The 15594-nt window shown below is 38.3% G+C and overlaps 1 protein-coding gene across 4 annotated transcripts in view; it reads right to left on the bottom strand.

The window, feature by feature from the left end:
* Positions 1–9564: 9564 nt before the first annotated feature.
* Positions 9565–15594, bottom strand: part of LOC139138282 (cAMP-dependent protein kinase catalytic subunit beta) — a 46393-nt gene continuing 40363 nt past the window's right edge. For all 4 annotated transcript variants that reach the window (XM_070706593.1, XM_070706592.1, XM_070706591.1 and 1 more), the window contains 2 exons: positions 12568–12732; positions 9565–12157 (listed from right to left, as the gene is read on the bottom strand). In XM_070706593.1, the coding sequence (XP_070562694.1) occupies positions 12032–12157; positions 12568–12732 (291 nt within the window). In that variant the 3' untranslated portion in view covers positions 9565–12031. The remainder of the gene's footprint in view (positions 12158–12567; positions 12733–15594) is intronic.

Raw genomic sequence — 15594 nt, 5'->3', positions numbered from 1 at the left:
TTAGTTTAGTTTAGTTTATTCCCAAAATAAAAAATGAATGTACAACAACGACAACAAAACACTATACATACAGTGGAAAGTATGATAAACAGCAAAGTATGTGGGTGAGAGGTTGGAAAATAGTTGTGATCCAACTAATCAATTCCAACCCTGCCAGTAGTAATTTCCATGAAATAGAAATTTACAGGTGCTGATGAACCTGGTAGTGTCAACTGATGAGATTCCTACAAATCTAGAGAAATTGAACAGAAGACACTGAAGACAAAACAATATAAGAAAATACAATATCAGTATCGCGAGAGAAAAAGATTTCTGTATGCTATTTTGAATCTGTGTCTAGTACTTATATCTCTTACCTCCTTGGGAATATTATTCCAAATTTTTGATCCAACGAATTTAATGGAAGATTGACCAAATCTACTGTTGTACCTAGGGACATGAAGGTCACATTTCTACATCTTGTGTCATGATTATGATCAATATGACAGTGCACTAACTAATCTCCACAAAGTTTCCTCTGACATTGAATAACATATTGGGAGCTAAAACTGATTTCTCAAGAACCTTTCAAATCTGAAGCTCAATTTATGCAAGCATTGCTCGGGTTAGAAAACGCAAACTCAGGGAAATTACTTATCTTTACGGACTATCTTTGTCCTCATGACAGTGAACTACTAGTAACTCATCTCCACAAAGGATCCACCGATATTGGAAAAAATTCAAACTGGGCACAAAAAAGAGCAACAAAATAAAACATTTTCTGCACTCAATATGGGTCGCTCAGGGTCATTGACCTTACAAGTACTCTGGAATAAAAAACTTTTAGGCATGCAAGGCTTTGCTGTTTTAGTCGCGATTAATTTGTTGAGGATGCCATAGTCGATGTCACATTTTGCTCGGGTTAGAAATCTCAAACTCAGGTAAATTACTTTCTTTACGGACTATCTTAGTCCGATGACAGTGAACTAAAACTCATCATCACTCATAGGCCCTAATCATATATTCAAGCATGGCCGGCTGTGATTGTACACGGTGCAATAACACTTTCCACATACATTATAACAGAGGAAATTTACCGTAAAAAGCATCATCGTGGATCAGGTCCGTGGCTAATGACGGCCAAATAAAATTCTAATATTTCCTGAAATCGGCGAATTCGATTTTAGGTGTAATTTCAATTTTTGGGGTTAGTTTTCATTCAGATATTGTGTTTTTGTACTCATTATTAAGAATTTAGGACGATTTTCAAATTTGGTTCTGCAGTATCGGTCTCGAATTACAAACTTCGTTTTCGAAAATCAGAAACCAGAATCGAGAAAACAGAAACGAACAATCGTAACTTTCTTTTGTATGCTAGGGAGTCTCTCGATAAAATTTTACATATGGGTATCTACAGTGTAGCGAAGATTAAAGCAAAACGTTACAAGTGTTACATGGTCTGTCTGCCGAGTTGTCATGGCAACAGGTTTCCCGACCGGAACTTCTCTTGCCCTTGTGACCTTCTCTTGTAACGTTTGGACTCGTAGCAAAGGAAAGGTTTGCAGTCGACTATATCGTTGCTGATTATGGAGTTTTCTAAGTCGATGCTACAAGGCACTTCTCCCGCCGAGATCAGCTGTCTATTTATTCCAAAAATTTCGTAGATTGACTGGACTAATTGGCAGCCCGACATCCAACTAAACGGGGATTTGCAGCGATAGTGCGCCATTCCCGGACTCCATTCCCTCCATAACTTTGAAATACTGAAAAAATGCCAAAAATTGAAGCAACTGTTCCTAATATTGGGGTGACTTATTTCCTATCTCCTGTATTGAAAAGTGCACAATATTACAGACAGCATGGGCGAGCTTCTGGTCTATTACAAATGTATATGATAAACGTGGCATGAGTAGCTTGGGGGTTTTGATTATCCGGCATCTCTCGTTCTATAGGTGAAAGGTGTACACATAATGTGCGAGTAGGGGTGGATATGGAGGGGGCTGTCCCGGCTGCTTCTGTCGATTTTTTTAAATTGTTAGCCAACATGGTGCTTTTTTGTGCATTCTGAGACGGACACCGATACAATTTCAAGTTCCCCTTACCATCCACAGGCGCTCCTTAGCTGGGTAGTCTGCTAAGTAGATCGATTTTCGGATCGATCTATTGATCCCGTAGTCGATATGCCCGCCACTGCAACCTGTGAGTATTTAGTGGCGGGCATATCGACTACGGGATCAATAGATCGATCCGAAAATCGATCTTCTTAGCAGACTACCCAGCTAAGGAGCGCCTGTGTTACCATCTCAGTATTTTTCGATACTGTCCCGGCATAACCTCAAACTTTTTTCAAATCTCCCCCGGTCAATTCTCCCACCCTTTAGATGTGTTTGTCAAAACACTATCATCAGCCTTCAAATGAACTAGTTTTAGCGGCGAGAAATTGTTCATGATTGTGGGCATTGTAGAGTAGTATCGTCACTGACTGATGGCATTACGATGAGTATTGTATTGAATCGTATAAAATCGTATGCCAACTGCACTGCATAAGGGACTGGTGAGTTTCTTAGGCCCGGGGGGCCGGTGCATCCATGGGGTGTCACCCTGTTTTTGACTTTTGGTGATGGGGGATCACCATGTTTTTAAAATGCCCAATACGGGGGGGGGGGGGGGGGGGGCAGTGTTATTTTGAATTTCGACACGGACTCATACTTACCTTAAATGCATCGTGCCAATCACGAATTTCATCATTCAGTTGCATTTTACGGTGCACCCATCGGGCGCGTAACTTAGATAATCAGACATACTTTTCAGCACGCCCTTTGTGCGCGTGACTTTCATATCACACACACACACACACACACACACACACACACACACACACGATATAAATAGATAAGTATGTATTCTGAGAGAGAGAGAGAGAGAGAGAGAGAGAGAGAGAGAGAGAGAGAGAGGAGAGAGAGAGAGAGAGAGAGAGAGAGAGAGATTCATCCTCAGCAAATATCCGAAGTTTTGATGACGTCAACTTAAACAATGTTTGATTGCTGAATTCGCGATTGTTTCTTCTTCGGTAACAACGGACTCATTGTCCGACAAATTATATCACCAGAATTCTCACCTCACAGCTGCATGACTGATAATTATTATGATTGAGTGGATTGCGCCAAATAAGTTTTGCCATCTTCCCTGTCCCTTTTGCGACGATTCAATTGCAAAATGTCCTCTAATTACCTCCACTAACCTGCCCTTTCCCTACATCTTAAGTTATTCTGCCTTTTCAACTCCCTCCCCATCGGCAAAAACCGATAACCCTACTACTTGTTTACTACCCCGGCTCATAAAATGAGGCTAATAGTTTGGAATAGAGGAGTTTAATTCAATATACCGTTTTACTATTGGCAGGGACAACACACAGCAAATGAAGTTCAGATTAAGTGAAAGCGCTCGGAAAATAGAAAGATTTACTATAGAAGGCAAGATAAAGCCCTGAAAACAACAAATTTATTCAAATGCCCCAATCAATCGAAATCATCGATAAGATTCACGCAGTTGCCTGCCTAGACTCGTCATTCTTTACCTATCTGGAGGGAACGCGTAAAGGAAAAGGTTGTTTTATTTTACAGTAATAGCTTCAGTCCAACTTATCTTGACCTTGTAATCAGGGCATCATCAATCGTTCCTAAACTTTGAACTTTCTGTTTCTTTGTAAGAGACGGTATGACACCTGATCGAATGATTTGCATATGTATTGTTTACCGTCAAGTGTGATTTCAATAGAGAAAGGATTTTCCCGGCAAAACGAGTTTCAATTCATCGACTTCTGTGATGGAGAGTGCGTTAGGCCGGATGGCTTCTAAAACCTTCGGCAAAGGTCATAACAAGTGATAGAAAAGTTCTAAGATAAAAATGGACCACTTTTCCTCTTTGATTTGAAGAACGGTGTAAGATACAACTCAAATATCACTCTGATAAATATTGTTGTCATAATAATTTTCATATCTTAGTCATAGTATTTTAAATAAATCTAATAGCGTTCTCATAGTATTTTCCAAAAATTGAACGTCTGTTATACAGTTCACAAAATCCTAAGACGACAACACACTCAACATCAGGAATCCCCCTCCCCGGAGAGGCGATACGGACTCTGCCTTTAAAAGCAGCCTGTTAACTTTTTCTCTCCAAAACCCCTTTCACCAGTCCAATCGGAGTCAATTTTGACCGTTAGAGGAAAAGTGGATAAAATACAGGTTTTTGTTTAATTGCGCTTGATTTAAAGCCTATATAACCGCCTATGCCCTACAGATCATTTGGGTTGCACTTATTTTACAAATCTGTTGACTTCACGACACCCTTTGTTGGCATTATGACGAGAAATTGACAAAAAAAGATGATATTTTTCAATTTTTTGACTGAGAATTTCTTACGTTGAGGGCGCACTTTCAGTTGCTCCAAACTAAGGAAGTCGCCATTGAATCTGTAGGAGGGGTTTCGGAAAGTATGGGTGGGATATCAGGTTTTATTCGCGTTGTCAAATACAAACGTTCTTTTAAACATGCCACTACCACAGGGAAGCGGAGGTAGGAGGTGGGTATTTTAGTTATAAATCTATGGCGCAAAAAGTGACAAATTATTATGTTTTGTATTATTCATTACTAAAGCAATGTTTTATGAACTATTTGAGCAGTAATTAGTATTCCCGAACTTACATTTTAGCAAATGTCACCAAAGTGTGATCGATTAATGGGGGCTTCGTGACATTAATCACCAGAGACTACAGCGTCCATGGAAGACAGCTGCATGACTGATAATGATTATGACTGAGTGGCTTGCGCCAAACAAGTTTTGAACGGTAATGGCAGGTATAACAGGTCATTCTGTGAGGGCTAACATGATGATCGCCCTCATTAGTCGATCCTATTTTACGTTTTGTTTTTTATGCTATCCAGCTGCCGACATAATTAGACAAGTAGAGAACGTGAAACTTCCTTCTGCGGTGTGTATATCATGCTAAATACTTTCTTTCTCTTCTCTCCTTGTTTCCGAGTCTACTGGGAACAAAATGTATATATATTATATAGACCTGTTATACCTGTCATTACCGTTCCCTGTTTGCGTTTTCAGGGTAAAAGACTGCGTTGTCAGGAGAGAAGCCAGATGATAAAATTTTTCAGATAATGAGTCTGCTTTTGTCAGGTGAGCATCCTGATATAATTTGTCAGACAATGAGTCCGTTGTTCTAGAAGACGAAACAATCGTGAATTCAGCAATTAAACATTGTTTAAGTTGACGTCATCAAAACTTCGGATATTTGCTTTGGATGAGGAATCTCTCTCTCTCTCTCTCTCTCTCTCTCTCTCTCTCTCTCTCTCTCTCTCTCTCTCTCTCTCATTCTCTCTCATTCTCTCTCTTTCTCCTCTCTCTCTCTCTCTCTCTCTCTCTCTCTCTCTCAGAATACATAATTATCTATTTATATCGTGTGTGTGTGTGTGTGTGTGTGTGTGTGTGTGTGTGTGTGTGTTCCGGGTCAGTATGTAGTAAGCGTTTATTAGTGTGGATTATTTGAAAGGAAAACTATGGCGAAGTTTGTTACATCAAGTTTATCATTCAATGTAGATTTAGCAAGTCAAAGTGAAGAAAATAAAAAAGAAATCGTTACTACGAATAAGTAAAAAAGAAAATAAATGACAAATACATCGCTTAGTTTAATTGCAAACTTCAATCGGGTTACAGTCGTCCATTTACTAATAGGTATAACATTTACAGACAGTAAACATCGTCTGGAACCGCTCCGTAGTTTTATTTGTAGTATTACATCCAACAATTTTGGGTATCATGCATCAAGACGACAGAGTGGTTCTACACAAAGAGGATCATACTGGATAACTTAAGGAGTGGAGATAAGACAGGTTAGTGGGGGTAATCAGTGGACATTTGCAAGGGACAGGGGAGATGGCAAAACTTGTTTGGCGCAAGCCACTCAGTCATAATCATTAGTACGGAACGTTTAAGATCTCTACACTGGAAGGATGCAGCAATTATTCCCCATTCTTAATCAGCTTCCTACGTGGCTGGGGGCTGAAATGTCATAAACTATACACTGCATAAAATCAAAGGGACTAAGTAACGCACAAGTATTTATATACGATGTGTCTCGAAAAATAACACTTTGAAACATTGACTTTCCTCATCATGTTTCTTGTCTACTCAACGTCACAAATATACAATTACGAAGAAAATTACAAATTTTTTTGTCTTGTTTTGTTTTGTTGTTTTGTTTTGTTTTGTTTTGTTTTGTTTTGTTTTGTTTTGTTTTGTTTTGTTTTGTTTTGTTTTGTTTTGCGTAGTCACCCACCGTAACGTGTCGTCACCCAATTCTTTCTCCTTTTTTCCATATCTCTTAATATGGGCTTATGGCAGTTAAATTGCCAGCTTTCTCCGTCCATGTTCATTTTGCTTCTTTTGTTTATTAGTTTCCATCTTCTTTCCAATTGTAATTCCACCGAACTAGAATAAGTACAGATCTGGAAACAGCACAGAAAATTTAGTTGTAAACCAAATGAAAACGTAAAATTGGGGCCAAAAGTGTGTGAAAATAATTATTGTAATCAACACCCGGCACATAGTGCATGGACTAACGGTTTTCATGTTAATTGGTGTTATAGTCTAACTATAACTACAAGTTTGTGTCTTGAACACATATTTCAGTGACTTGTTACATTCCAAATGTATTATACCGTAAGAAATACCAATGAACAATTAAACAGATGGTGATCCGGTCCGTGGCTAATGGCGGCCAAGTAAAATTCTAATATTTCCTGAAATCGACGAATTCGGTTTTAGGTGTAATTTCAATTTTTGGGTTAGTTCTAATTCAGATATTGCATGTTTTGTTCTCACCATTCAGAATTCAACGCGATTTTCGAATTTAGTTTTGTCGTTATAATCTCGAATCTCAAATTCGTTTTTTAAATTTAGAAATCAAAATCGGAAAAACAGACGAACAACGTTAAATTTTACACGGGTGCTAGGGAGTCTCGCGACAGATTGTCACATTTGGATAGCAACAGTGTAGCGAAGATCAGAGAAAAGCGATCCTAATTATTGTATTAGGGACGGAGCATTAGATCTTGGGAGGGGGTGGTCACAATGATATTGTGAAATTTTTTTTTTATCATTGTAAATTTCTAAAAAAAAGTTTTCCAAATGAGAAAAGCTGCATGTGCTAATTTTTTTTTCTGAATAAATTTTCAGATTTATAATTGTTTTAAGTTCGACGCTGTCTGAGGATACAATGACATCCATATCACTAGCGCAAATAAGATTGTGGGCTCTAACCCCAACATACATATGGCCTAGTGATTTATATTGGTGATAGATTTTGCGAAATGGTTGCAGATCATCTTACTAAATCCGTTTAGGTTGTTTACAGAGAAAATGTGTAGCTGACAAAGCAATGAAGGAACACAATGATTTATTTATCAAAAGTGTTGAGAAACATCGCTTTAGTCAACATTATTTCAAGGCTCTTTTGTACAGAGAAATGATTTTGTCATTACATCTTAAAATCTAGCAGTGTGAAACCACTTTTAAATACATTTTCAAAAGAACATGTTATTCCGTGTCTTTTGTAAAGCGTCAAGACATTACAATATCACAACGAGGCTAAGATGATGAAATATGAAGAACTTAAGAGGAGGAGATTACGCTTAAGAAATTCAAGAGATATCTGAAAGCTGGTCCAATTTAAATATCGATCCTTTGAAACTACCTGTACCTCTACGTTATCCGTTACACAGCATACAAGGAAAACCGACCCGTCTGCAATGATGGTTACTCGTCATGGCAGCTGAACTGAAAAAGACCTGTTGTGAGCATCATGACAGATCGCTGTCGCAGACGTTTTGCAGTTAACGGCGGCAGCGTCAGTCAACAGAGTTCCACAACCAGTTAACCCACAGCCACGGAATAAAAAAGACGACACAAAAGTTAATCACCCAGAATATGTACCGTTACTAAGATATACATCTACAATCAGAAAACGTAGATCAGCATGTTTTATGTATTTCATGCAGTGCTTTTACACTCTGGAGGCACCCGAAAGTGAGAAGTTTCAGTTTTGTCAATACCCTGGTACTCTTCTGCCAGTAAACCTCCTTCTCTCTGTGTGAATTGTTACTTGAATAGCTTACCTGTAAGATTAATTGGTGTTATTAAACAGGTAATCCAGTAATCATTTTGTTAAGTGAGTAAGATATACACTGTCAATTCTTATATAGACCCATCGAGGTTGTGTTTTCGGCTACTTTTGGTACATGGTCGTAAGAAGAACAGCATTTGTGGTCCAAGCAAACACCGGACCCGGTTTTTGCATTCACTTACTGACTCAAAATTCAAATTTTTTCACCTTTTTTCATTTTAACTTGCGATAAATTCATGAAAATGACAATTTAACCTGATACTGAAACGAATTATAATCAAGTACGTAAAATAACCTTAGACCAGAAATTACGTTAATCTTTAAACAAATCCCCCCCAAAATAAACAAAGAACAAAAACAAAACAGGGGAATGTTAATCTGCACAAATGTTTTGCAGTATCCTTGTCAGAAATTCGTATAAAATTTATTTACAGAGTTGATTTTGATCGATCTCGTCCTATATCAAAGCACAGACAGTCGTTTCTCTGTCTATGATCAAAGGCTATCTACCCTTCTCCTTGTCTCTCTATCGAAAGGACGCCCTCATACGCAGCTAGTGCATCATCAAGGAGTCAAAGAGCGCCAAACACGGCTATTTAACGATAACTGCGTTTATGATAATTAGTCGATGATACAAAGGCAAGGTGGTCTTCTGTGCATCTTGATAAATATTCCTCCTCTGTGTAATTCACTCTATGTTTTTCGGAAGTAGAAACTAGGTCTTATAGCATTTGCTGCACATATTTTACTGGCGTTGTGCTTCTGATTGATGATGTACACTGAAATGTGACAGATACGCTTACATTAAAGGGACGGGTCGTCGGAACTGCGCAGTGTGCAATTTTGTTACAATATATTTTATGCATGATATCTAGATATGCTGCAACATGTAAATTTTACGATATTCATCATCAATCACCAACGTATCCTAGATACAGTGTTCACATCGGTCGTAGGGGTCCCTGGCAATGTTTCGAGCACTTCGGATGACACCCTCCCATTGAGAGTTTTTAGCTATCACAACACTACTTGCACCTCCTTTCATAACATTGTCAGGGTCTGTGGGGAGAGTAAATTGTTGGTCCAGATGTCCATTGCATTTGTGAAGTACTGGGCAACCTGCAGACTCCATGGATCCACCCTGTGTTAGTTTTCACAGTAAAATGATTATAGACCAGGTCTCCAGATGGTTACCAAATTCAATGTTGTGAAAATTCTCTCTCTTGTGACTGGTTTCCTGTTATTGCATTCCACACAAACTTGTTCTTTTGGAAAAGACAACAACACAAACTGGATATATACTCAACTGGCACTGCATGCATCAAGGTGTATTCACGCACAACTTTTGTACAACATACAACAAAAAATAATCTACACCAAAGTACTCATATGTCTGAACAAAACTTTTTAATTCCTTATTTTTTTTCTACATAAGATGTCATCTTGTTCTGATACAAATAAATTCTGCAAGTGCTGAATTATAAATTCATTTACGATCATTTCCACATGACAGACGACAATAAATTGTACTCTGGGGAAAGAAAAATAAAAAGAGTAGAGCGGAACCCGAAATGTGAATACTGAAAGACGGACAGCACAAGCAAAAAGCAGAATTGAAATCTCTGCTTTAAGGAACATTCAAAAAACTTGACATGAACACATAGAATAAACCCCAAGAAAACAATGGGGTACTTATGCAAATATCAAGGATCCAATTACGGTTACAGCTTTATGAACAAGTTGGGGGGAAAAAACTGGTAAAATACTTTTATTTCAAAGATGAATTACAAAAAGTTGAACAACACTGGTGAACATGATGGGTTCTGCCTAAAATCGGCAGCTGCACAAAGTGATAGTGACCAAGTACAGGTAGTATTCTTGGAGGGCTTGACTGTTGTAATTAGTCATGAATGCCCATTATATCAGTCCTGCCAAGTCAAATGACCACACCTGAGAGGACCTCCTTCAAAATCTGGCATTGTTGAAACTACCACTAAAAACCTTATACACATGCTACCAAAGTCAAGTGGATGGTATGAGCTTACTTCGAAATACTGAACACCAGGGCTTGTAAATATTACAGGCAACTGTACGTAATGGACATGAGCGATGACCTTTGCCCTTATATACACACACAACTGTGTGGCCTTTACTCTAAAACTGCTTTGACAAACAGGCGAATGACCTTTGCCAGAAAACTCTATCAATCGGACCCAAGCTAAATGTCCGTTTCTCTATATGTTGAATGTGAAGCGTTGGGGGCACATGGTGATTTGTGCCAGTCACTTACTTGATGGGGAAAAATTTTGATTGTCCAACTAATATAAACAATGCAGTTGTCAAACTCTGTGAGCTCCACAGATCGGAGCCAAACACTTTTCCAAAGTATTCTCTCTTTCATACTGTGTTGCATGTACACACTCTACTTAACTCTGACCCCGTCAGGAACAAAATGTTCTATGCTTTCATGAGCATTATTCAGAACTTTTTTTATTTGCAAGGCACAACTTGTATCGTATACTGTGCAAATATGGGTGTCACCTTTGCATTTTCTTCTCAGGGTCAACCTACTGCTGCTTCAGTCTATCTTTAATACCTTCCCTGAAAACAGATCTTGCAGTCTCAGGCAGGATTTCTCCTTCAAGTTAACTGATTTTGGTGTAAGTATATCTTGCAGACATCAGAGCCATGTGGATAAATTTCATTTTTTTTAATTTTTTTTTTTTCGCTTTTGTTTATTAATTTTTACTTTTTTTGCATATGAAGAACAAAAAAATCAGCTGCCTGACTGGCCATAACGATCAATCGTGCTCTGGACAGCAGCTCTCGAATGATTGAACCTTGGAGTGATTGGGAAATACTATTACCAAGCTCTTATAAATATTTTAATACCACCAAAACATCATACAAACTCTACTTTCAAACTATCAACATTAAACTATCCGAAATGTACAATGAAAAGTGTTTTCTAACTTGGCAATGAACATCAAAGTTTTTTTTTTAATGGAGGTGTTATTTACAGAGAAGTTGCTGGACTGGAAAAATTTGAAATGAACAAGGTGGGTGAAATGTACACTGTATGAACTACTGTCACTATAAGGTAAAGAGAGCTAGCTGCTTTGCAACATGATCTTCCTACATCCCGTCGCAACACTAAGTAACAGTGCCCAGGATCTCTGATTGGCCACAATAGTGAATGGGTGAGAAAATGGACACATTTTCCTTAGTCTGTTTCGTGACAGGACACCTGGAAGCTCTTGAGTCAGTTAGTCAGAAAAGCAGATTTGTTCTCACATTTTGTAACACCTTGGTTTACAAAACAACAGGAAACCGAGAAGATGAGATCAGAAAGCTTCAAATCCATCTCTTTTTAAGTAAAAATACTTCCATGCAAGTACTATGTGTCAATGTTTGAAGTCATTGTCATCTGACTTCAACAAAAGCATCTGTGTTCTACATTAACACAGAATCTCATGCATAGCCCTGTCCCAACCCTCTTTTCTTTCCTTAATTATTATATCAGCCCCGGAGGCTATTGTTTGGATTATCATATTGCACATTATTACACACTGAAAACTGTGCTTGTCATCGGGTAGTGTGTGGCAGGGTATGAAAGCTACAATATGTCTTTCCTAAACGAATGATCTAATATCTGAGATTTACAATGGGGTTTTTTGGTCATTCATTTTTTGTTTATTTTCATGAAACAGACAATATATCTCATGAGAAATGAAAATAACAATGACACATAGCACTTCCTTAGAAAAAAACGTCACTTTCCTGTACCAAATTTTCTCAGAGGTAATGTACATGTGACATGGTAATGTATTACACTTTTAACTAGGGCTCTGGGCATTAAAAATCTGCAAACTCTTTTGCACATTTCTCCGTGCTTGAAATCCTCAGTGGCTCCTCTTCGTAATCGTCAAAATTACTTGTGTCTCCTGGTCCTTTGCACTTGGGTATGAACGGCGCTTCCACCTGAAATTTTGAACACACATCAGTGGGATGAAGCTTGAACGATGAAGGGACTTGATTGATTGTTAGCAGAATATTGCACCCAGCAGAAATAGTTTGTACAGATGGCTTTAGAGTCGTAACTGATTTCAACATATTGTTGATCCAATCAATACTCACTTTCAAACCTATAACTTGCAAGCTTACTGTTATGTGAATCGATTGTGGCTGGAACATTGCTAACCAGTAAAACAGATCAGCCACTTGCTCATATTTTTCAGAAAAAATTTTCCTTTGGGTGATTTCCTGAATTCCCCATTTTGCACATCATCTCCTAAAATCCGTACAAAACACTACACAAATCTACAGAGGCTGACAATAGCTCTCTCAATGACAGACGCTCTGGGGAAACCCCTGCAGCAAAATATACTGACCTTCTTTTCATATATGGCAATCCAGTCTGTTGTTGCGAACCATTTGTGACTTTTAATATCATTGACGCCATTCTTCAAATTGCCGTACCGTTTGGTCAAGTCTACTTGTAAAAGATTTCGAAGCATGTCTTTCAAATCTGAACTGAAGTGGGATGGAAAGCGAACCTGGAGAGAGGTAGAGGAAAGACATAAAACCAGATATTAACCCTTTTCCTGCCAGACAGTATCACTTCCCCATCAGCCAAGTCAGTAAAAAGCGGTATTGAGCCAAAACATGACGTATTTTCACCCACTTGGCTTGGTCTGTTATAGCATCTTTAGTCCAAAAAAATCAAGTTTATAGTATTTATGTTTTCAACAGCTTTCAAATGTACAGTATTATGTTAAAATACACCATATGGAATATGTTGTGTTTCATTAATTTTAACCATCTTGACCTGGTGGTGAAATATGGACTTGGCAGGAAAAGGGTTAAATACATATAGGTAGCCATTTCAAGATGTGATGCTTCTATACAAAGTGAGCTACTGAACAGAGTATGTAAGAAATTGATGTTGGCATTTGAACTTGCCCTCTACACTGAGTACAACCTTGACCTGCACACTACATATACAGCTTTCAATAGTTTGCACAGCCGACTGCATAGATGATTTCTGTTTCACACAGGTGTTCATGTTATTGATGATGGCAACATACACCTTCATTAATCCACTTTCAGACTTAAAGATTCAAAGCGTATTTGACACAAAGTATTTGCATGTACCCTGGCCCAGTGAACGTGACATGAAGTTACTTATGAGAAGCACTGAAATTGCAACTTCAAGAAGTCCCAAGTCAACTCTTTCCTGTAAATCCTCTCCACCCTATACATTGTCCAACAAACACCTAGATACAGACCAATTGGCATGGGATTTGAATGGGAAGGAGTCTTTCCATTCTAATGATTTCTCGCATCTGAGTGTCTTCATAAAACGTTTGAGAATCTGGATGTGTGTTTGGCAAATGTGATAACATCACAGTTGTCCTCTAATAAGATTGCTACATCAATGGAAAAGCAAACACGACTGGAGGACAGTAAATGGTAAGATTTACTTGCTTACTGCTTTTTTCAAAATTGCTGAATTCTGCATGTCTGCAACACATCCAGTGTGTGTAAAAACTTTGATTACTTGAAAACATTCCTTGTTCTGAGGTCGTCATAAAGTGCGTCAACCTCTCTGTTTTCAACATTTCCCCCTTTTATAGAAATCATTCAAGTAGCTAACGTAGTGAGGGTACATGAGGGGGCCCCAACATCATGTATATATTCTGTTTAATGTGGCAGGACGGAGATGAAGCATACATGATTGATCACTGAAATGGTATTTATATGCATCAAGACTTTCTATTTATAGCTGTGTATCTATATACTGCACAACTGGGGATAATGTGTCACAGGAAATGCTAAGCAATACAAAGTCAGTTAGTCTGAATTCAAACAATGTGAGCTGTGGGATGCTGTTAAAACTTGTGTATAATGTACAGTCCTGTGATCAGATTCCTAAACAGCTACTGGCCAATAGTGGACTGTGAATCAATGCCATGAAATTTGCACCCTAATTTGACCTTGCTGTTTGCTGAAATCATGAAGGTCGCAAAGGCTGAATCGGTGTAGCATTTCTTTAAATAAGTTTTGAAAGTCAAAACAAGGGAGCAGTAACACCAAGTCAGCACAGTTAAAGTAGATATATTTTATGCATCACTTCTGCTAGTCATGGAAAGATACACCTACACAAATTTGCTCATTGAACCTTCAATATTGCAACATCATATTGCAGAAATGCACCATAAAGAGTGTACACCGCATTTTTAAAATGTAACAATAGGTTTATTCCAGACAGACTTGTTTTATGCCTCTCTGCTCACCATATTGTACGGCACATACAGACTCCTTTAGTGTGGCTATTACATTGTACCATTATATACCTTAAGCACCCTACCACACCTGTGTGGTCACTCTTCTGGAACACACATAATGCCATTAATGCAGCTATTTGTAGCGTCAACACGCACTGCATCTTGTATTGCCTGATAAGTTGGCAAAGCAGGTCACTGTGTGTCTGGCAGCAAATTGAAGCCATTAATGTACCTATATTTGTCTTGGACACAATCTCGCCTACTCGTGAACACCTACCAGTATTTGGCCCCTATACAGCCTTGTTTTATTTATAGCCCGGCGTGAGGCCATATTTAGTTCAGAGATTAAAACTGTCTGGTCACTGACTGCACTAGAATAAATATCCATTATGAAGTGAAACTATGAGTTGACTGGCATGGGGGAACGAACAGGTTGTTCACATTTCCCTATTGTGAAATACCCAAATGTTGGCATGACAACACACAGACTAAATTTCCCTAACACTGTGCAACTGTTTGGAACTCATTACGATATTTGGCAGACCACATGGCCTTTACTGTTTTATTTCAGTTTAGCATCCGTATTGGACAGCAAATGCTAATTCAGCCGAGCCCCTTTATTTGTTACAAGAGAGGCCTCATGCAGGAAATAATCAGAGTGGCCAGGGTCCAGCTAAACACGCTATGATTAAAATATGGATAACAGATATGTCAATGTAGCTCTGACAGCAGCTCTGTTTAGAATTTCATACAAATGACAGGAAATCATAAAAGTTGATCTCAAATTCTTTTGCATTGTAAATCTATTTGGAGTGCAATAAAAATGTCAACAGCTGCAGCTCTTGATAAACGTTTATTAATTTTGTTTGACAAAACATGAATTTTCTTCTTCATCTCCATTGTATATATTAAAAGACAAAGTGTTAGCCCTGTCAACACAAGGCATGTGTGCAATATGGGATAATGCAATGCTTTTGTTTGGAAATGAATCCAGTCTGAACTACACCATCAGACATTGCAAACATTCGGGTTGTTGTTGAGAAGTTGAACACTGGCACACCATTGTGATTTGGGGAGAAGCACAAAACACAGTATTTTAAAAGACTGAACAAAGATTACTTTGAATGGAAC

The sequence above is a fragment of the Ptychodera flava genome, chromosome 8 (assembly GCF_041260155.1).
Source record: "Ptychodera flava strain L36383 chromosome 8, AS_Pfla_20210202, whole genome shotgun sequence".
NCBI classification, from domain to species: Eukaryota; Metazoa; Hemichordata; class Enteropneusta; family Ptychoderidae; genus Ptychodera; species Ptychodera flava.
This window is presented reverse-complemented; position numbering and strand designations above follow the sequence as displayed.